This window comes from Phasianus colchicus, chromosome 10 (assembly GCF_987193195.1).
Source record: "Phasianus colchicus chromosome 10, bPhaCol1.hap1.1, whole genome shotgun sequence".
NCBI lineage: Eukaryota > Metazoa > Chordata > Aves > Galliformes > Phasianidae > Phasianus > Phasianus colchicus.
In genome coordinates, this window is record NC_143445.1 from 8,644,653 (window position 1) to 8,667,223 (window position 22,571).

The window sequence follows — 22,571 nt, forward strand, 5'->3', positions numbered from 1 at the left end:
TGGGAACCTATCCACCAGCTTTTACAGGACTTGGATCTGGCCTGCAATCATTTCCTCTTTTGGTAAGGAATGCTGTAAAGTACTTGCTGGGTCTCAGTCATTTGATAATGAGGCATTTGGCTGATAAGCCTGCCTTGCCTATGAAGTGAAGTCTATTAATAATAACAATAATGGAACAATAATATGGAACATACATCTGCCAGGCAGTTTTAAATGTGTGATTATTTTCCTCCTCCCTCACTATATTTAAGGAGCAGATCTGCTTCACTCACTAAGTGAAAGGCTCTTAAAAGCACCTGTTGAATACGTTAAGGGGCTGGGAGGGAGCAAAACACCAGAGGAAGTAACTCTCTCTGGTTTGATGGAGATAAATACAACTCACATTTTCAGAAAAGCATTTTCAGCTGCCCTTCTCAGGTGAATTCTCTCAGCATCACAGTCAGCGTGCTGGGCCAGAAGACTGCCCAGAGCCAACACCTTTCCACACAACCCCTAGAGAACGGCCATCAAAATACCCCAGCTGTGAGTAAACCAGCATTCAGGAAGACACCCAATGCATCATTCTAACTAGTTGCCACCTCCAAGCTAAGCATGACTTTTTTTTTTTTTTGTTACATTCAGCTGAAATTAGACCATTTCAAAGCTCAGGTGGGAATCTGAATAATTTAATTTAGCACTGGGAGTCTGGAGCTGTATGCTGCCGTAAATATGGACCACACCAAAAACAGAAAAGAATATCATCCAGACAGAAAGGAACAGCCTATAAAGTTGCTCTGGAAAATAAAAACCTTGACTGTCACTGACAAGCAGACCGCACTGAGTATTTTCAGGCAAGGAGGTTAAGTCTTCTTCAGTGTGGTTTGTCACAGGTCACATCTACTTGCACAATAACAGCAGAGCAGCGCTCTCTGAATTCCTACTTCCTATTGTGTTTTACAGGCTAGGTCACTCCAAAGTAAATTGTTGTTTTACAAAGTAGTGAAACCTTATCTTGCTACAAAAAAAAAAAAAATCACCAGTCCTTACTGCCACAAACGACAATGCCAGCTGTTTCTTTCTGTGATCTGAGTTCTGGGGAGTAAGCACCATGACTTTGAAGTGGAGAGCACATCACTGGACTAGCAGTTTGCCAACTCTGAACTGTTTCTTTAGGCCTGACCCCCTGAACTGATTGTATGATGACTAATTCACATGCTAAGATTGCAGTATATCGGTATCACTAAACAGCCTGCATTTGTCATTAAGGGTTTCTTGTAAAAAGAAAGATGAAAGTGAAGTCTGTAATCTTATATGAGCAGCAGACTATGGCATAAGTACATTTAGAATATGCCACTCCTGGAAAAAAACACTCAGCTTCACATTTTAACTATTTCTTTTAAAATCAGAAAGAAAGAGGGAAAAAAAAAACCCATAAAGAGCAATGCGAAATCATGTTCTTAGTTACAACTGAGTTATGGGAGAGATCTTATTCACCTACTCCTGCAGAGAAAGAATGAATGTGGAGGACCTGGTGGTATTCTGAGGACACTAAAGAAAAGCTTTATCATTAGTTTAACTACTACTAAGATATATTTTCTAACCTAGTAGAAGACCTCTGGGGGAACTGTGCCCAGTTTATGTTCATGTAACTGGAAGAGGATTTTCATTCAGGCTTTGCAACTTTTCCAGAACTCTGCAGGTCCTTTTTGTTTGTTGTTTTTAAAGAATTCGCTTCAGTAGAAGAAGCATGAGATTCTACATAAATTAAATTGGACACAAGCTAATCCCTGTGAACTTCTTGCCTGCTTGAAAAACTCACCATCACTGTTGGCCAAGTTTCTCAGGCTTTCTGGTCTTAGAAAGAAATAAATAAACAAATAAGGTGGGGATAAGGGGACAACAGGATATCACACTTCAGCAGAGAAATAAGCAACAGAAATCACACCTGTGCATTTGCAGCAACAGTTTTGAGTACACCATGAGCAACTGGGGCTGTGCCCACCCTTTTTCATGCTTCTTAACAACACAGCACAAGGCTTTGTATTTAGAAAAATAGATCCACACCAGCAACTTTGGAAGCTAAATAACAGCACTAACAGTGCCACACTTCTCAGTACATAACCTTCATCCCAAAGGAAGCTCACAAACTCAGAACTCAGGTACAATAAACTCAGCTCTACATCTTCCTTTTCAAACATACCATAAGATATCCAGATCTATCCCTAGGGACGAGAGGGAACAAGCACCCTTTATCATGATTAATAAATCATTTTACCAGTTTGCACATGACAACTCATGAAGTAAATCTCCACATAAGGTAAGAAAAGACGACACATAAAGGAAGCCTTGCAGCCTGAATGCTTGCCACATTAGGAAAGGCTTAAAGGCTCTACATACATGCACACAGAGGGTTACAAACCAAAGAATGCACGTACCATAGAAGACAAACTCTTGTCCCTCCAGCCATGCTCCTGGTGAGGCCACAACTGCATTTCCCTCAGCCTTAGGAAGCATTTTGCACTGCAGCATAGATTGGAGTGGGCACATGGGAGCAGTTGCAAAAGGCTGATAGCAGTCAGCTGTGCTGCCCTGCTCTGCTCTGTCCTTCCTAAGGTGCTCTTGCCCAAACACACCTGTATCAAGAGCCCAATGATATGCCCCACCCCAGTTAAAGGGAAGTGTTCATTCAGCATTCTGTTCATCTACTATAATCAAGTTTTATCCTAACTTAGGGTGTTCTGTGTGGTTTTCCACAATGAGTTGAACAAATCGATGTTCTGTTAGGTTACACAAATGCTGCTTTAGAGTTGCTTTCTCTCTCCTTTCTTTCCACCCTCCCCCTAACAGCTAAAAGTACATAATGGTGCTTTGAACAAGATCTTAAACAGCTATTTCCATAAAGTGGTCCAATTCTTTTTAGAGATATAAGTACACAAGATTCTTCAAATGTGGAGGGACAATGAGTAAAGATTAAAAAGAAAGTAGAAGATTAAAAGGAAAAGGCCATAAGAAAAACTCAAAGGGGGGAAAAAGATCAAAAAGAGGATTAACCATGTTACTTGTTGTTTTTCAGAAATTAAAGAAGTATGGAGGATAAGGAATTTGTTTCCTTTTGGCCCTAGAAAAATGCCAATTATGGTAGCTAAATTACCAGGATCACATATCAGTATGCTTTGGAAATGTGAGAAATGGATGGGAAATATAAACACAGGGCAATAGCTTACAGTTATGTTATGAATTAAGCCACAAAAATATCAAGATTTAGTCACTGAATAAGCTGCCAAAGTTAATCTTTCCTGATGAACTTCAGCAGAATCAGAACAGAGACAACAGAACTGTAGTTTCATCAAATTTGCTTGGCTTACTCACGTTTGATATCTTCAGGTCTCATGCACTTAAAATTTCCACTGAAATCAAAGGAAACTGCCTAAGTACACATGGACATAAGATGGAGCTCCTTATCTACTATGTATATTCATGTTAGGAGTTTTTTTTTAAGAGGTTTAGGGATTAACAAAAAAGAAACACTTGGAGCTCTTTTTGGCAAGTGAGCTTGCGATTCTATCGATAATAACACAGTTTTGTTTTCTTGTAAAGTGTTTTGACATAATAGCAGAATAACATTTTGGCAAGGTGGGGGAACAGCCTCCTTCCAGGTCTTTTAATGTAAGGCATTAACGTAGCCCTCTGCTGATGAATATGTCAAAAGGAAGCAGGCGCAGATCTCAGCCTCGAGCTTGTTGAGTAAAGCCCTAACGTGCCTTCCTTAGATCTACGGGGTAGTTTCACAAGTCAACTGCTTTTTCTGAGGCCCACCAGCTGGCTTTGCCATGCTCAGCTTTCAGCGAGGTGAGCCCAACCTGCCCCGGTGCAGGCCTCCAAGGGCTGAGCACCGGCACTTGTGGGCTGCATCAAGAACTGACCTGAAAAATGCCCTGAAAGCAAAGCCAGCCTAAAGCTTATGCCCACAGGAGCAGTCTAATTAGGATCCAAAGTTATTAAACAAATCACCAGAACGCACCTGCAGCTGTGCTGCCTGCAGACTGATGCTTTGCCATGGTTTTTCCCCTCAGCCACCTCGCGTGGACACCAAACGCTTGAGGAAAGGCATGTTAAGCAGTACTGAGGGGCACTGTGTGCCTTCCCCACCGCAGACAGCAAACCCCGTGTGTGAATCTGTACCCGAGTTTCATCTTCAGGAAAAGCTGCCCCATGGGTTTCTCAGAGGCTTCCCAGTCTGGCTCCACTTCTTCCCCTGCTCACCTACATGCCAAGCTGGACTGCTGCGTGAGACAAGATGGCGGCCCCTCCACCCTCACTGCCACAGCTCCAGCTGGTTCCTACAGCCAGGCCCTGTCCTTCCCAGCTCCCACTTCTGAGCTTCCTCAGCCCCAGCAAATGACATACCCCAGCACCAGCACGTCACTGCCAGGGCTGCTTCCCTCCTGAGCTGTTAGGAACAAAGTCCCTGCAGGACAGGAGCTCCACAGCAGACCCTCCACCCCTGCTGCCATCCCACCACTGCCCCAGCCCAGGGCTCACCGTGGCCTTCCAGCATCTCCACATGTGGCCCAGGAGCAGCCTCTGTGAGGAGCAGCCATGCTGCTGTGTGCCACTGGTCTCCATCCTTGTCCTGGACACAAAATTACATGTTTGGGCTGCATGTGTCTCATGGTCAGCACTGCTCTGCCCCACGGCCCACTGCCACCACAGCAGCACTGCTGTCTGCAGGTGTGCAGGCCCAAAGCACCAAGGCAGCCACAGCTTTTGGAAAGAGCATATGAGAGAGAGACTTGTTAGACTGGCACAGCTGGGAAAAATGGTCCCTTGGTGGACACTGGCAGAGCAGAGGGCTGGAGGTTGCTGGAAAAGTGCTGAGGAAATGGCAGTGAAGGAGGGGGCAGCCCCAGTCCGTAACCGTGCCTCATGAGACTGTGGGCAGAGCCATGGGGGGACGAAGGAGCTGAGGGAAGTAGGGAGAGTCTAATTGGAGACAGTGATCCCCTGAAGAACTGGGTCAGTCAAATGCCAGTAGCAAAGCTGAAATGGGGCACAGGACATGGGAAATCTCAGCTCACCCCAAGACGTCTGAATGCCCAATGGACTCTTCACCACACAAGACATAGGGGAACCAAAACAGCATTTCAGAAACCTCTAGAGATTTGTACACTTTGTAATTAGTCCAGTATTCACTGTGAAGACAGTTGTGTGAAAGTGGGCCACAAAGAAAGGTTGGTCCATAGAATCATAGAATAATTTGGGTTAGAAGGAACCTTAAAGAGCAGCTAGTACCAATGCCCTACCATAACCAGGGACACCTAATAGAGCAGGTTACCCAAAGCCCTATCCAAGCTGGCCATCTCAGAACAGAGTACATGTAATAATCACCCTTAAAGAGCTGCATTTTTATAGGTATAACCACTTGAAATAATTATGAACAAATAAATATGTGTGAGGAGAAAGTATTAGTGAAAATGAAATTGCTTCCGTATGGGGAAAAAAAATAAAACAACAAAAAACATGGATTATTGCACAGAGACCAAAGAAAAACTGAGAACAAGATACCAGCATGAGAGCCGAGAGGAAGAGAGTGCAGGAAAAAACAAGCAGCTTAGCCTTTGGTTATGGCCTAAGGAACAACCTGCAGTAGAGATGAAGGCACCAAATAGTTAATAAAGCTTCTGAACTGTTTCCAATTCTTGAACAAGGAAGCAATAGTTCTGCTCTTATCAGCAACTGCTCTTTCGTATTTGTATATCAAGCTAGCTTTATTAAATTATTCAGCAAAGGTCAGATGTGATGTGTCTTCCTAGTTTTATTATGATTTTCTATGACATTGCCTGAGTAGCTGAATAATAAACAGTGCATGTCCATATGCTATAGCGCTGAGATATCCACAGGCACTCTGGATTATGAGACTGCAACCATCAATTCTGAGGCAACGTAAGTGTATTAAACAAAGGTTTAAGCTACATGTAAGCACTTCTGTGTGTTGCTTGTATAAATACAACAGCGAAACAGAACCGAGTCCCAGCACTGTGTACACATACTGATTTTGAAACCTACTTGTGCATTATATAGTTTGTAAATATTTGAACCTGTTCCTTGCTAATAATCTAACTAGTTGAAGCCTCCAGCTCCTTACAACTGATCAGAACTTCCCAGCCTGGGGTGAGCTGCCCAAAAGTGCTGGGAGAAAATAGGTAGTAAAAAACTGACAGACCAAAGTGGCTATTACCTACAGTGACAGCAGAAGCAGATTGAAAATTTGGTTATTTTACAAATAGACAAAGATCTTCAAATCAATTTGTGTGATTCTTTAAGATATCTTTTTGACTCCACATGATATATGCCCCAATTTATGGTTACTGAAAGATGCATAAGGCTTTTTCAGCATTGGCAAGTGACAATTACAATATCATCTATACAATGTAAAGTAAATACATATCTAATGTTAATTGAACAAAAATTTAGTAATTTAGTTTAGTGTAGTTATTTGTGTTGTTTCAGATTAGTTTTATCTGGCCCTAGGGAATATCTAGACATCATTGCAAAAGCCAACATAAATTAAAAATAGGATGTAGGTTTTCTTTCAATTGTTAAGTAAGTAACAGAACACTGCAGTGAACAATACAAAGAGCATTATGAATTCAAGCTGTTCCTGGTTCCTGATGGTCTCATTGATATTGCCTAAAATTTATTTCTTATTTTATACAGACATATCTTTTAGCAATCCACTTCACAGACTTTAAGGTCAGAAGATTTTATGGATAGAAAGCATTGAAAACTTTCATGGTTACTGATGCAGGAAAAATGTTTGCTTTACAAATTCGCAGTAACCAACATTGCTTTGTTTTTTTCTGGTTGATTTTTTTTTTTTTTTTTTTTTTTTTAGAGAGTACAGGTTATTTTTTATAAAAGGAAGATTTAAAATCAGTATTTTTTTAAATAAATAATAAATTGAAAATCAGGACTGTACCATAATAATAAATATTTGTTCATCAACAACTGCCTCTCAGAAGTTCACAAATCCTATACTTTGGTTTAAGCAGCTATTGTTATTTATTTCCATCTCACAGCATATGCAACACACACACACAAAGAAAAAAAAAAAGAGAGAAAAAAAAAGAGGAGGGAAAACTCTCATCAGTGAGTATGTTTTGGGCTCAATTGATACAACATTCCACTAAGCTATTCCACGGCATTTATGTCAGATGAAATATCCACAGCAGTCTCATGCCCCTTTGACTTTCTGAGCACTTGGGATTTGTATTCCAGAAACACATGTGGCTCCCAAGAAGCTCTTCAGCCTTGGCAGTGATAACAAGGAGGGATCAGAGTACCCCAAGTAATCCTTACAGCTCTGTCAACAATTCCTATGGCACATCATAAATCAGGAGGAACCTGCTTAGTCCCTCTGCCCCAGCTCCTCACTCCTTCCGAGGGCTCATCCCAGCTCCCTGACTGCGTGGCTTGCCTGCAAGAGAACAGGATGATTTTCTCCATATCTGTCTCATTTCCAGGCTTGCCAGCTCTTTATTAGTCTCTCATGCAAGGAAAATCTTGGGAGACACTTTCAAAATAGAGGATCGAGGCAGCAAGAATGCCTGCTGTCGAGCTTTATGACCAGAAACACCTCTCCAGCATCTCTGCAGGGATGGAGGGAGAGACACCAGCTCTGTTTCACCCCAGCTGCTGGAATGGAAGAAGACTGATGGCAAAGGTAGTTAGAATCATTCCACCTGCACCAAAGGTACAGCCTTTTGGTGAAGAGGCAATCACACCATCTAGTTCCTAACTGCAAGTGGCTTTTATCCTGTACTTTACAGCTTATGTATTGCAAACGGGGAAAAGGCTCATTAGACCTTTGTAGTAAGCCTAGGACAGTGCACAAATGCCAACAGTCAAGCCGTCAGAGAGGGAAAGACAATAGAAAAAAAAATCAGAAAAATGAGAAGCTTAGAGCAGGAAATAGATATTAATAAAAGTCTTAAATTTTAATTGCCACAGACATTAAAAGCGTACCAGAGAAACAAAACCTAGAAGGGAGAAAAGAAACCCCCTCTCTCCATATTTCAGCATTTTTAAATGCCTTCCTCTCAAAAATGTTATTCTTTCATTTTCCAACTGATAAGATAGCTATTTTTCTTCTAAACAATGAAATAAAAATAAAAACTAAATGAATACATAAGAGCTGAACATTTCGAGGTGGCTAATTACCTCACAAAATGGTGGGGAAATTAAATGCCCACCAACCCTCTAAGACCGGTCTGCCACTGAAATGTATTCCAATTTTCTGGAAGATCATTCCCCACGTTTCAGTTGCCTTTTGTTTAACCCTGTTCACAGATTCCTAAGGCTTTTAAGGATGAAAAAATAATCAGTACAGAAACTGCCCATAACCCATTACTCAGTAGAGCTGTAGCACCCTGTGAAACCTAGCTGACCTACTTGTGCTGAGTTTAAGCCCTTCGAATGCACAGTAAAGGCATGAGGTTTTTGTTGTTGGGAAGACATGCAGTACTAATAGAACTTGAAAAAAGACAAACCCAGACCTCTGAGCAGCATACAAACAACGCCTGCGCACTGAGGCTGCCCAAGGCTACTGCTGCTCTAGATTGTGTGCAGAAGACACTTAACATAAGGAATACACCTTGAGTTGAAGATAACATGGTTTATTTCTTCATGATATTCAGATTAAAATGTATCAATGTATTTAGCACAATACTACATTTTAGGACAAAATCATCAGTGCTTTGCAAGGCTTCATAACTGTTTATTCATTATAAATAGTAAATATTTACTGAACTTTTTACATGAAAGACGTTTGTTTTTTGTTTTTGTTCGTTTGTTTTTTACAACATGTTGTTGGCAGAGGCTGCAACACAAAGATTTCATTTTTCCCTCTCCCTTAAGACCAATGTGTGAACTAACCTCTGTACTGAATCTAGTCTAATGCACTACTTCATTGTCCTCAACACTAAAAGGAATGTATTTGTGTTCTGCCTCTCTCTTTGTTCAAAGAATAGAGAGAAATAAATAACACCGCCTTCCATCTTCCTGTTCCTCTCAACATCACAAAACACAAATTTATTGACATTCTAAAATGTCACAATGCAAACTTCTTGTAAACCTTGGTTCCTATAATTAATTTCTATATTGGATATCACTGTATAATTTAAACAACTGTGTTATATACAGCTCCATCTCTGTTCATGTCCTGTACATCACTAAAAAATGTAAACGTAATCATTTTTCCTTACTGTTTCCTGAAAATGACCTTTAAATCATGATTAGAAAGCTGGATTTTAGCTGTCCAGCACACTGCAACATTTCTGTATTTGATCATTAGGAATTATGCACTGCAAAAATAAAAGTACCTGCAAAAATATAGTTCTGATTCTATCTATATGACTTTGGATGATTCCAAAGTTTGTGTGAGGTACACAGTATTGCACATTGCTAGGCAGTTGTGAAAAAATCAGTCACATCAATTTTTTTCCTCCATGTTTCTTCAAAAAGGTACAGTGGACCAGGAAAACTCCACATAAAAAGATAAAATGTATTTTCCATGTTACATGAGATCCTGTCTCTTGGTAAAGCAAAACTTGTGACATTTATTGACAACATGATTACAGAAGCATAGTAAGATTACTAGTAAGTTGCTCTGGAAGTCCTTTGCATTTATCCTAGCTTCCTATGGACTGTGACATTTCCTCTTGATGACAATTTCCAGTGTGTAACGAAAAAGGTTCTGCTGCCCATGCTTCAGAAACTGGGCAGCTTTAAATGAAGTTTAACTGAAGTTAGACTGAAGTCAGCACTGGATGCCAGATGAGTCAGAGTACGCAGAGCTCAACTGCTAAATTTCAAAATGTTCCTTTTATCCCAATCAATGCACATTAATTTCAACAAAAAAACGGAATGTTTTGCCAGACAGCAATATTAAATTCTGCTCTGTTTTGTATACCCACTCATAATGAACTATGTAGCATTTATTTATTCATTATTGCTTTTGGCCTTTGTCTTCTGTATAGCTTTGTTCAGTCTTCAAAAGTCTACTAAAAGCTATGACTGGAGAGAACAGAACAAGCCTACTTCTCTCACTGGGATTGCCCCAGTTTAGACTGCAGTGTATTGAGAAGATCCCTGGTATCCAAGCTCTGGAGCGAGACCGGAAAACAACACCAGCTTTAACTTGAAGTGGACAGTTCATTTATGCAATATCTGGCTTCAGATAATGAAAGGCACCTGCAAAAAAAAACAAAAGAAGCTTTTTAAGTCATGCTGTGACAACCTCACAGCATGGGGCCATGCCAACTACAGGTTGACATTGTCATATTTAATATTGATATATCAAAGGAAAGGGACTAATATTTTTATTCCTGGGACAAGTTTGACAAAACTCTACGTATCTGGGATTATATACTGTAATGATTCTTGAGCTGGCCTCATTAAGAACATGTGTTTCTAATAATGGAATGCCAGTGGTTATTTCGATTTGGACAACCCTTATGTTTTACCTAATGGCAATCAGGTTTCATGTCTCAACAATTAATAACATCAAGATGTTGTTGACATCACTTAAGAAAATAATTATGCAGCAGAAATCTTGCTCAAACAATCAGCTATCTCACCACTGAACTCCACTTGATTTTGGAGAGAAGTAGCAGTCAGCCATTAGTATCTATTCCTGTAATTTTCTCTGTCACAGACAAAAAAGTACATACAATTGATAAATGATTATTGTTTTGCAGTACTCACTTTGTCCATATTGCCCATACTGGTAGCCTGTGACAGGGTCCATGCTGTAGCCGGTGGTGCTGTAGGTTGGAGGGCAGTAGGACTGCGATGTAGGCAGGCTGTCTAAACTCTTCATGTGATCTAGCCGCTGACTGCAGCTGGCTGAGACAGTGGTGGTGGGCTCCAGACCTCCAGTCAAAGGGGACAGGGCATAATCAGTTTGGGGCTGGTGAGGCACACCACCATGGTTAGTCAAGAGTCCCATTACCTAAAATAAAAGGTAGAATAATTGAGTAAAAACACATGGAAAACTGTTTTGTTGTTGGAGCTGTAGGAGTCTGCAAGTCTTTCATTGATTTCCTAAAACAGGTAGACTTAGCTAAAGCATAGATTGTATGCTAACTAATATAAAGAGCAGAAAAAGCTGTATTATCCTCTAAATAAAAACTGATGACTAGGAACCCACAAGAAGCAATACTGAGGGCAAAGAAGGAAAAGTAATGTCAAAAACTATTGTGATCTTTGTCTGTCTGATCTTGTGCCTCAACCAGGATTTCTGCAGATGGTTATTCCTTGAGAACTCGATCAGAATGGAATAAGAAACAGATAGCGACTCTTCACCAGTGCAGTTCTGCACAGTCTAGCAACGCAGAAAAGTTATGAAAAAGTTTACATGCATATTTTTTTTATATAAAATCGGCAGCTTCTAAAATGAAATTAATTTGGAGCGAATCACAGCAATACCATTGACAGAAGTAACAAAGAATCCCAGCACCAAGAACATATGAACATAAATGTGTGGGAAGAGGCAGAGAAGCCCTAACTCCTGTCACTGGATACACTGCGTGCTGGTCTGAAGATCTGAAATGCAAAAAAGTGCTGCTCATTATACCAGTTCTCAACTTAATCCTGACTTAGAGGAGACAACAGAAATGGTCTGGCTGTCCTGACTGACCTCAAGTCAACTGTGCTGTGACTCCTTTAATAAGCTGCCCATACACAGCTATAAAATCAACAAGTGAATTGAGATTAAATGGAAAGAGCTAATGGGAAAATATGTGCGTGTCTCTACAAAGGCTCAGTCCTCTAAGTTGTCATTTTCAGTAGAAAAGCACAAAAGATTTCAAAAGCACCATGAACAGGAGTCAAGGAAGCTGCAGTGCTAAGTTTTTGACTTACAAATATCCACTCACATTATAGGCTGGTGCGTATTTGCATCCCCAGCACATCTCTACAGCACATTTTGCAACTAAGTTCTGTTGAGAGAATTGCTTGCTTCTGCTGGACGAAGTTGCACTTCAAAGCTTGAGAACAATTTGCAGGTTAAGATGGAGGGGCAATGTACAGCTTCTGCCAAAACAGCATAACCTGATAATTTTAAGTTGGTCTTCCTCCAAAAAAGGATTACAAATATCTGACACATGCTTTTTGATAATCATTTTGCTTCTCTGTACTTATCCTAACCTACCAAAACTTATTAAATTTGCAGTCTGTTTTGTGAAGAATAAAGCCATGCTCATATAAATATGTCTGGTACTGAAAGTTTTGGTGTCCCTTCTCAAATTGTATTTATTTTCCATTGCAATGGAAGAGGGATTTTTGTTGCAGGGAGCTCATAGTCCCAGCTCAGCAAACTCTGAATTGTTTGTTTTTAATCAATAAATGAAACAAGCCCCAGGGATCACAATTAGAGAGTAGGAAGGAAGACAAATCCAGATCTTACATGTCTAATAAGGAAAAAAAGAGGCATAAGCAGAGGATTTCAAAAAGTAACACCCAGGTGCCTGCATCACACATATCAATCATGTCTTGAGATGCACTCAGCACATCTCATTGCGAAATCCTAGCACTGAAGTTAAAAACACAAAGAACTTGGATTCAGGTATGGAAAGTTATATATATTTTTTATATTATATGTGTATATATTTATACTTAATTCAAATCACTTTTTCAAGGCACAAAAACCTGCTAAAAGAATTTGAGATTAATGAGACACAATTTAAAAATCCTTAGAATTACCAGAGATTAAGAAATCATCATACTAGAATGGCAACCTGAGTGGTATTTTGTCACAAAAAAAAACCACTAAAAGCTGAGATTACTTGACTCCCAACCTTTCCTCTTCAAACTGAATTCTGAAAAGTAATACAAATTTTACAAGATTATTTTAGTAAGTTCTGCTATTTTAGGAAATACACACATTTTTCTTGCAGTGTTGGAAAGTGATATGATCATGAAAATGTAGCATGTTTAACAAACTGACATTGCATCAGCAGCATATAATGTTAGATACATTATACTTTCAATGAACATAGGTTACATTAATATTCATCCTTTAAAATTAAGGTTGTGAACTTAATAAGAAATTCCACCAAAAAACCCCCACATATCTTAACATAAACATTTATGTTAAAAATTACTGCTGTGAAAAATATTTACTTTGGCACAAGCATCATGGTTTTGACTGCAGTTTTAAACATCCATGGTTTATCAGAAGTCTGAAATAAGTGCACAGCCCTTTCCATTCCTGTATAGCACCTATGTAGTCCCAGTATTTACGGCATTTTACCATGTTCTGTTCCAAGTTCAAAAGCAGGGAGAACAGCCTCAGCTTATGTTGCCCTCACAGCCCCGCTGGAGTCCCGATGCCACTCCTCTGCACATGAGCTTTCATATCACATACACCATCTCTACCAGGAGTTTTATGATGGATTGCTAAGTTGGGCAAATAGCTATTTTGCCAACTGCACACTTTAAGTAACTTAAGTCTTTTCTGTTTAATATTTTCAACAGAACAGAACCCAGGCCATTTTTTTTTTTAATTAAATCAGAAAATAGTACGAGCCATTAAACGTCTTTTATAAGATGCTCCTAATAGACAGTCTGCAGAAGAACTGGCACAGCACCCTATCTTTGAGGTGGGGAAAACTGGGATAACCATCTTTGTAGAAATGTCTTCTTCAGAAGCATTAGGAATCATGCTGTAGTTGATTAGTATCTAAATAATTAGATTTTTGGTTATGTCTGTTTTGAAAGCTATAAGGGAAGTAGCCTTAGGGCAAAAGTCTTTCATATGGTATGTGCCATGACCTTATCACCCATACAAGGAGTTACAGGAAGGGCATGGCTGACTTTCACCTAATCAATTAGATAGCCATCAATGGGTCACGTCTGCGAGATGCTCAGCACCTTCAGCTTAGTAGCATAAACAGACACATGAAGATCTGTGTTTTGCAACTCAGATCTTCTGCTAGTATTAAACAGTATAATAATAAATAGGTAAACAGATCTGATTTTTTTTTCACTAACCATTGCAAAACATTTATTCAGTCCACATGCCATTAAAATTACCGGAAAATGTGCACTTGCCTCTGAATTAATTGGGGAAAATTGAAGTAGTAATTGTCACCCTCACCAATCTAGATCTCAAAGAAATTAAAAGAAGAAAAATCAAGGGCAGATCTAACATCGAGAACCAAATGCTGCTGTAACTGTTCCATTTATTTTAGAAAATAACTCCTATGAATGCAAAAATTTAGGCTAGTTTACATTCCATGTTTTGTTTTCCTTAAAAACAAAAAATGTTGATCTGTAACCTTTGAGTTTATACAATAAAAGACAGCTTATATAATTAATAAAGTTATTTGTATATTCTGTTAGAAGAAAATGAAGGTGTATTTAGGAATATCAAAAAGAACACTATGAACTGTAACAAGTCAACTCTACAGAAGAGTTTTCATGGAGCACATCCCAAACATCCAAAACATTCACTGGAACAAGTCTCTAGCTGTTGGAGTTGACACAGCATCACTGGGTAAAGTTATGATCCAGGAGGAAGAGAAATCGAGTGATGAAAGCTTAAACACCACGTACACAACATCTGGTCCACTATCAGCTGTTAGAAAATACTTCTATCATTAACAAAATAAAGTCCATTAAAGTTAGAAAAAGCTCATTCCATTAAAATGAAGCATTATGCCCATTAATGTGGTCGGTATTTTAGGATGTAGGACCTACCATAAGCACAATAAAATTCTCATATGTTTTAATTCATTTACGCATGCCTGCATTTAATATGCTTTGTGACCATGTCTGCAATTAATATGATTTATGAGAAAAGAACATGTGCAGTATTTTTTGGGTACAGTGATACATTTTTTCCCCCTCCTGTGAATGAAAGATTTAATGAAACAGCTCAAGGAAAATTGTTGTCAGTTAACGTATTAAGTTGAACTGACAGAATCACGAGTAAACTTTAGTGGAGTTAATGATATCCTCTTATCTGACCCTGACACATTTGCAGCATGTAATTTACAGAAGCTCTGTCCAGGGAATCTTGACAAATGCTCCTAACGATGTCAGGGCAATGTTCCATTCTAATGTAAAACAGATGTGGGTCAGATACCCTCATTCATCACAAACACTGCAAATTTCAAACTCCTTCTGAGATGAATGGCATTACCTGCTGTTAACTCTTTTCACTGCAGAAAAATCTCTCACAAACAAAATACTGCACTGTAAAGCATGTAGAAATGTTTGCCCTACTGTACTATAATGGCAGATTTTAGTAGACTGTATAAAATTAACTAGCTACATGGATCTATACATATAGGATCACAGAACTATATTTCAGATTCATTTCTTAAACATGAATATTTCTGCTGGATATATGAAGAAACCTAAGAGTAAGAATTCCGTGCCAACTGGCAAGCACTTGGAACCAAATACTTGGTTAATAAAAATAGGAGCAAATACACCAACTTTGAAGATCCGATGATCTGACCTTCTGTGTACTTGAATCAAACGAGGCCTCATACTGATTTCACACCACTAGACATCAGTGGTAGCTACACTGAAATCAGAGAAGGTGCAGTGGTGTACCATTTAGGACAACTGAGAGGATAACTTGATCCTACAAGAATTATATTTTTAACTACAGGAGATTACTGATGTCCACAACATTACCACAGTTTGTCTCTAAACGAATGCCTTTTTTCAGGCACTAGATCATGGACTCACAGGACTAGGTAACTCTATCAAAATAATTAAGAGAAATTCTCTAGATCCTGTTGCATAGAGAAGCTTCAAAAATGTTAAGACTGAAAAGGCAAAATAGAAGGCCCAAAGATGAATATATGTTCAATTTTCTATTACATATTATTTATATATATTTTATGTAGTTAAGTATAAATACTTAATATCTCAAAATTGTTAGGCAGTCTTAGGGATTGTAGGTACTGGCTTGTGAGTTTAGATTGTTAAATATGGCAATATTACTTACAGTTGTTCATAGAATAGGGTTAGATTTTCCTTTCTCTGTAAACTCTTCTCTCACCTACTGCTCAACCCAAAACACAGCAGAGACAGTCCAGCCATCATCAAAAAGACTGGAGACAGCTGGACTCGCACATGCCTTCCCTTCACAACTAGAATACACTGTTCTGTTTTCTGGAAGCTAGACAAACAAAAACCATTTTGTTTTCCTTTTCTTTTAAATTCAAACACTAGTTAACTTTGTCACTGTCAGAAAGCCTGGGGATGTGATCTGTGAAGCTTTTACAGCAAGATTCTCACGGAACTCCGTTTGGCCCTATTACAGCTATTACATGGTCTTACACGGCTGGATCAACCAAGGGGAAGTTGCTACAAAAATCCTTGCCAAATAGTTAAAAGAAATATTATCCATAAATGTGAAAAAGATGACAAACAAATATTGCTGAAGTAACCCAACCTGTAAGGAAGGGTTTATTCATGAGGCTTCCATTAGTGTCTATGCCAGGACTCTAATGCCAGGTTAATCATCATCAGGACAAACACCAACATTTTGCTATTTTGACTAGGCAAGACTAAGCCTTTTAGCATTCTGACTCAGCACTCAGTCTTTCTTTTACAAGGAAATGATTACTGTTACTGATATCCTGGCAAAAACGATCCAAAAAATTAGGCACTCCTCTCTTGAGGGGTTGGAAATTTTGAAGCAAACTGAACCCTACGCATTTGAAGAGAGGCATTGCTTTCTAGAGCAACTTTGCTATGGATTAAATTTTGCTCTTTCTGATCCCCACTGCAATATAGGCTTTTCACCAAATCATACTATCATATTTTTAGTATCCTTCCTTGGAAATCTAAAATACAGAACATAGTTAAGTAAGCCACCAGTGATTACTCATAACAAAGCCCTCATTCATGTACCAGCCATTAACTGAATAAATATGCAAGTACTTACATTCCTGTAGATATTTTCATTTCATAAATTCATTAAAGAATTAAAAGTTCACCAATGCATGCAAGTCACATATTCTATGAAGAACTAAATCATACTTTCTCTTAAGTGGTTCAAATTTAAAGCCTATGTGCAGCAAATGCAAAACATTACTTTAAAAGCTGCAGTGCAGTTAAACACTCATCTTGTGTATATTGCAAGTGATACAAATTATTGTGGAAACAGCTGAGTCAGTCCTGTGGGAATTCTAAAATTTTCAGTATCACAGGGTACAAAATAAGGCTTATTTTGTTTCTTGTGATGTCTGTTAAAAAAAAGAAAAAAGCTAAGATGTGAAATTACAATAAAGATTTGTTCAAAAATTTTAGAATTATTATATATCGGGAATTATGCTTTATGCTAAAACATTTTTGTTTGTGTTTTGAACTCTGAGGCAAATAAACATAATTTTTTGTTTTAAATGGGAGTTCTTAGGGGTAGGAAAAACTCAGGCTTCATTTCTGAAAGAAATTTTTTACCTGAAGAAGATTCGTCATGAAACAGCAGCCAGGTGTAAGAGCAGACAAACATCTAGCAGTCAGAATCATAAACTATTTCAAAATATATTAATTTAAGAACTGTCAAAGCTTCCGGATAAGCATTATCTTCTTATAGTGCCTACACAAAGGCACCTTCAGAAAGAAAACCTCAAACACTGAACTCTAAATCTGCTGCAGTTTGACGGCTGTAGTGTGAAAAACAACGTGATTAAAAATCACAGTACTTACTGATAAGTTTATGCATATTGTGTTATTTTACTCTTACGTTTTCAGCAGAGCCCAGAGTTTTGTTGTTGTTGTTTTTTTCCCTTCCCCCCCCTCCCTTTCAGATGTCTGAGCAGTAAGAACAGACTTGTTTTGGAAGGCTGCATTCTGCCCTTGAAAACATCCTGGCAAGGGGAAGGTGAAATTGGAAAAACGCCCAGGGAAGGGAACTGTGATGGGCATTCAAAATGTAAGGTCACCAGTTTATTGTTGTAGTTATACTAATAAATATAATTTATGTATATAATGAATATGTTAATATATTTTATATTCATAATTACAATATTTACAAAACGATGATATTATTTTTGCAAGGTAACAATTATGAAACTATTGAATCTCGTATATTGATCTCATATTCCAGAAACAGAAATAATCCCACTGACTGAACTTTTTCATTCTTTTATCTAATGTATTTATTTTTACTAAAAATAAAATAAAATTGCTCTCATTAAAATTATGTCATGTGAATTAACTTTCTTCCCCACAGAGAAATCCCTGACTTGTTCTTGGTCATTAAGTAAAGAGTTCTTAAAGCCAACATCACTGTGCCAAACATGAGCTTCTGATTGGTAAGGAACTTAGAACTAAAAAGTATGTTTTCAGCTGCATAGCAAGTAGAAGGTATTGTAAAAGGCATAATGAATTAACATCTGTATTTTTTCTTCCTGCCCTGTTAATAGGGAAATTCAAGTTGATTCTTTAACAGAACGTTCTCTTTAGCAGAGGTAACAGGACAGTATGAATATATCTAACTGATTCGACAGCTGCCGCCAGGTCTACGCCTCAGGTTAATGAAAACCAGTGCTTACAAAGACTAACGCCAGTTACCTAGGATCCATCTCATCAGGAGAAGTTACAAGTTAATTCTTAAACTCAGGCAGTGAAATGTTTTGACAGTAAAAGAAAGAAAACCTGAAACAGCTGGCAATTTTACTACTGTTCACAGAAACGCTTGGAATTTTCTTATCAAGATTAGTCTGGAGTTCCAGGTAATTGCATGAGAACTGCAAAGTATTTTCAAGAATATTGTGGTCTTCTCCACATTCAACATTCAATCCTCTTTCCATTTAGAAAGTACAGTCTTTAGAGCTACTACTTAGGTTCAGTTAAAGATAATAAGGAAGAAGTAGAGGTAAGAAATTTTTAGAGGGCAAGGAGGAAAAGAAAACCTGATGTCCAGCAGGATACAGGTTGTACACATTTGTTCTTTCTCTGTTAAAAATTTACCAGAGTATCCTAAAAGTTAACTGCAGGAAGCAAGTAGCCTCATGGGCAGCAATGTGAGCACAGTGTTGCTGCTCACTCTGAACCTACGAGCAGCTAGAAACAGCACGTTTCCAAACCTGCAAACTGTGTAGGGCAAACTGTGCTGCTTTGACATTAATAAAAAGCACATGACAAGGTCAAGGGATGCCCATGTACACCGGAAAAGACCTTTTCCTTGTCTTAAATGAAGCAGTTCAAAATATTGAAATCCTGTCTTAAAAACAATCTGCTCTCTTGTAAGGCCAAACACCTGCAGCTCTTGCAAGACAAATGTTATGGCAGTCCGTCTTCTGCTTTACAGCCAGAGAAGCAGGGTGATTGTTAATGCCGGACTCAGAAAGTGCTGTGGCAGTTCAGAGGCACGCTCAACTCCTGCACACACACATTAACCTACAGATATGCTGTTCCCTAACAATTCCGAGTTAACCAATTTTTGTTAAAAGAAAATGCACTAAGCAACTGAAACCTAATTTGAAAAGGAAATACAATATCCCCATAAATGTATGCATGAAAGCCAAGAAGCTGCATAATAGGCATAGAAGACATAAAAAATGTGCGATTTACATATATTACACACTAATAATCTCTGTTCTGACATTATATTTATAGAGCGCTGGCTGAGATGGAGTGCTTGTGGTTTGGTTGTTTTTCTATTCGATACAAATAAGGACACTCCTAGCTATCAGTTCCCCAAGACATCCATCACTAGTTTATTCCTGCAGAAGCCTATCTTCGACAGGTCTGCAGGCCAGGTTCTCACCACAGCCAGGTGGTAGCGAGGAAACCAGATGCACAATGAGAGCCATCCATCATCCAGAAGGGATCTGCAGATTTTGCTACGATGTAATAAAGGGCTGAATGTTAACCAGGTGGGACCCTTCCTATTCTCTCATTCTTATGAACAAGAATACCATTTTATTTCCCAGTAAACTACCATCCTGCGAGACAGCTACATTAAGTTCTGCTTCTTAAAACTGAGCAAGATGTACAGTTCTCTAACTTCCAAGTTCATGGCTGAAGTGATAAAAATAAAGTTACAGCACCCCAGTCATTTCCCCTTTTCTTCTGTGCTTCACCCAGTGCTTGCCTTGAACAACATGTCAGTCCATCATACCAAGAACAACGTTAGAAAGGAAACATCCCGCACAGCAAATAAAGCATCCCCAGAGGTCTGCATGTCAAACCCCCAATTGGAACAAAAATTAAAAGGGAAGAGGAGGTTTAAGTCTGGTAAGACTATAATCCTACAAATCTTAATATTAGATTTTGTTCTGCAAATTCTGAGGGTTTTATTTTTTACTCACAAAAGATTATTTGGGTTCAGACAAAGCCCCCATCTTCTCCCTCCCACTGAAGTCACTGTAAATTCAGTTATTCACAGTATATCCAAAGTGCTTTTCTGAGAGAGACACTGATGGGTGGAAACATGATTTAATTGCTCACACACCCAGACTTACTGTGGTCAGAAATCCACCAGCTAGCAAAATGATCCTCTCACTCTCATCTAAATTCCACACACATGCAGGGCACTGCAACGTGCCCACTCAACAGCAAAATTCCTGTTTCTTTCTTAATAAAATCACCAGTGCAGAACTGGCTTTAAACTTCCTGGCTACACTCAGACACCTGTGGTGCACAGGTTCCAAGGAAGCCCAGCAAGGGGATCCTCTGGGACCCCTCAAAACCAATTGAAATACATCTTACACTCAGTAGCATAGCACTGATGTGATCAATGTCTTGGTCTCATCCTTCAGGCATAAAGCACAATCATTGTTTCTCTGGAATCAGAGTTGTTTCACATTATGAATAGTTTTATGCAACAAAGAAGACAGAATAGTTGTAGACACAAACCCTGGGTATGTCATTTAATCCCAAGGTGTCTCCGTTATCACTTAGGCCCCAAAACTGTTTCAGAGGTGCTATTGGTAACAATACATGAGTATTTTAGGGCTACTTTTTCATTTGTTTGTTTGTTTGTTTGCTGTAAGGTGATGGAAAGATATTTATCAGCCAGTCAGGTTCATCATTCCATTGTCAAGAAGCTGTTTAACATCTAAGCGAATATAAGCGATCACCTGTATATATTCAGTGATGAACACATACCATCAATTTCTGAATGATCAGCCTCCTTCTAAACTTGCTGGTAAAGGTGCAAAATAAACAGACTAGGTGCAGAATAACAGCAGCTCTAAAGACCAGGGCAGAAAAAGTTTTAGAGCAGAAAATTAAAAAACAAAAAAAAACAGCAGAAGTTGCATAGCATAAAGACAGAGCTGGGTGTAAAGAAGCCCAGCAACTGATTAAAAGAAGCCTAATCTGCTCCAGAATCTCCTTTTGATTATATCAAACCTCAAATCAGCAAGACTTTGGGGGGAGGAAGCCTGGCCTCACTGTTTTGTTCCGCTTTGCCCAGACATCACAAGATTTCTTTACTGTTGCGCTCAACTTCTGTGTCACAGACAATAAAAGCTTTGTGAAAGAAAAAAAAGATCACATTTTCCATAGCCAGAACCAACATACATTTAAACTGACACTAACAACTACCTTTGATGGATTAACGCTCAATCCTAGGAAGATATTTATATCCAAACTGTGGAAGCCTTGCACACTATGAAACCAACCATTTTAAAAAAGTCATGGCTTTTGTTGAAGATTGCATTTAGAAATGAGAATTCTTTCGAACAAAATCCATTCAGGTCTTGTTGGAAGTACATCCGTTTGTTTTTTCTGTTGGTATTTTTTTCTCGAGGTTTCAAGCCATAAAGTTTTGTACTCCACTCTATGCTATAGGAATCTGTGAAACTTAATTACATTTACTGTTACAAAAAAGGGTTTATGAACTTTTGCCTTTGGGCAAAAATGTTTATTTCATTGCCTTTGTTATTCATTCTTTTCAACTCCAGTGCCTTTGAACTTTTCAGCTGCACAGAGTTATCACCGTTGCACAGGAACCAGGAACTGTACTCCCAAGATGCAAACCACAAGTTGAAGAAAACGAAGGAGGCAAAGATATACGAGTCGTTATTTTGGCCACCCTTTGTGCCATTAAAATCTCATTTTCTGCCTATTAGAATGCCCTCTCCCTGCTTAGGCAGTGGTGATAGTCGGTGATTAGTGTGTAATTGAGTATAATTGTCTTTTCACTTTTCATTTGTGTCATTCTGAGCTTCTCTCTGTTTTTCTAACCACTTCGAGGAAAAAAGGGTGGAAAGCAGATAAAGCCGTTAAAACTCTCACTTTCAGCCCTGAAGAGATTCCTGATTGTAATTATAGATTGCATCCTCTTTGTGACTTCTCAGAATTTAGTGGACATCTCTTTCCGAGCACCTGGGCAAAGCGCTAATAAAATAAACTACTGTCTATTTAAGTTTAACTAATAATGTCAGCTTCAAACAGATGCCTCATGTAGGAAAATTTAACCAACCTTTTGACACTCAATTATCAAGGCAATTTATTAACGTGATTTCCTAAGAAGAGCTCATGCAAATTAGAAAAACAATTATGGTAGTCATGCATTTATACATTGCCGAAGAGCAGTAATGCTCCTAATTTAT

The 22,571-nt window shown here is 38.7% G+C and overlaps 2 protein-coding genes across 6 annotated transcripts in view; both read right to left on the reverse strand.

Annotated features, from left to right (window-relative positions):
* EPHA4 (EPH receptor A4) overlaps positions 1-4,582 on the reverse strand; it is a 242,342-nt gene extending 237,760 nt beyond the window's left edge. The window contains exon 1 of one of the 2 annotated variants that reach the window (XM_090147217.1): positions 4,522-4,582. In XM_090147217.1, the coding sequence (XP_090003343.1) occupies positions 4,522-4,580 (59 nt within the window). In that variant the 5' untranslated portion in view covers positions 4,581-4,582. Of the gene's footprint in view, positions 1-2,414; positions 2,501-4,521 lie in introns of those variants that run through there. The other variant, XM_090147219.1, reaches the window with a different exon arrangement.
* Positions 4,583-8,638: 4,056 nt separating this feature from the next.
* Positions 8,639-22,571, reverse strand: part of PAX3 (paired box 3) — a 64,056-nt gene continuing 50,123 nt past the window's right edge. For all 4 annotated transcript variants that reach the window (XM_090147221.1, XM_031596393.2, XM_090147220.1 and 1 more), the window contains exons 8-9: positions 10,744-10,990; positions 8,639-10,230 (exon numbers count right to left, since the gene is read on the reverse strand). In XM_090147221.1, the coding sequence (XP_090003347.1) occupies positions 10,196-10,230; positions 10,744-10,990 (282 nt within the window). In that variant the 3' untranslated portion in view covers positions 8,639-10,195. The remainder of the gene's footprint in view (positions 10,231-10,743; positions 10,991-22,571) is intronic.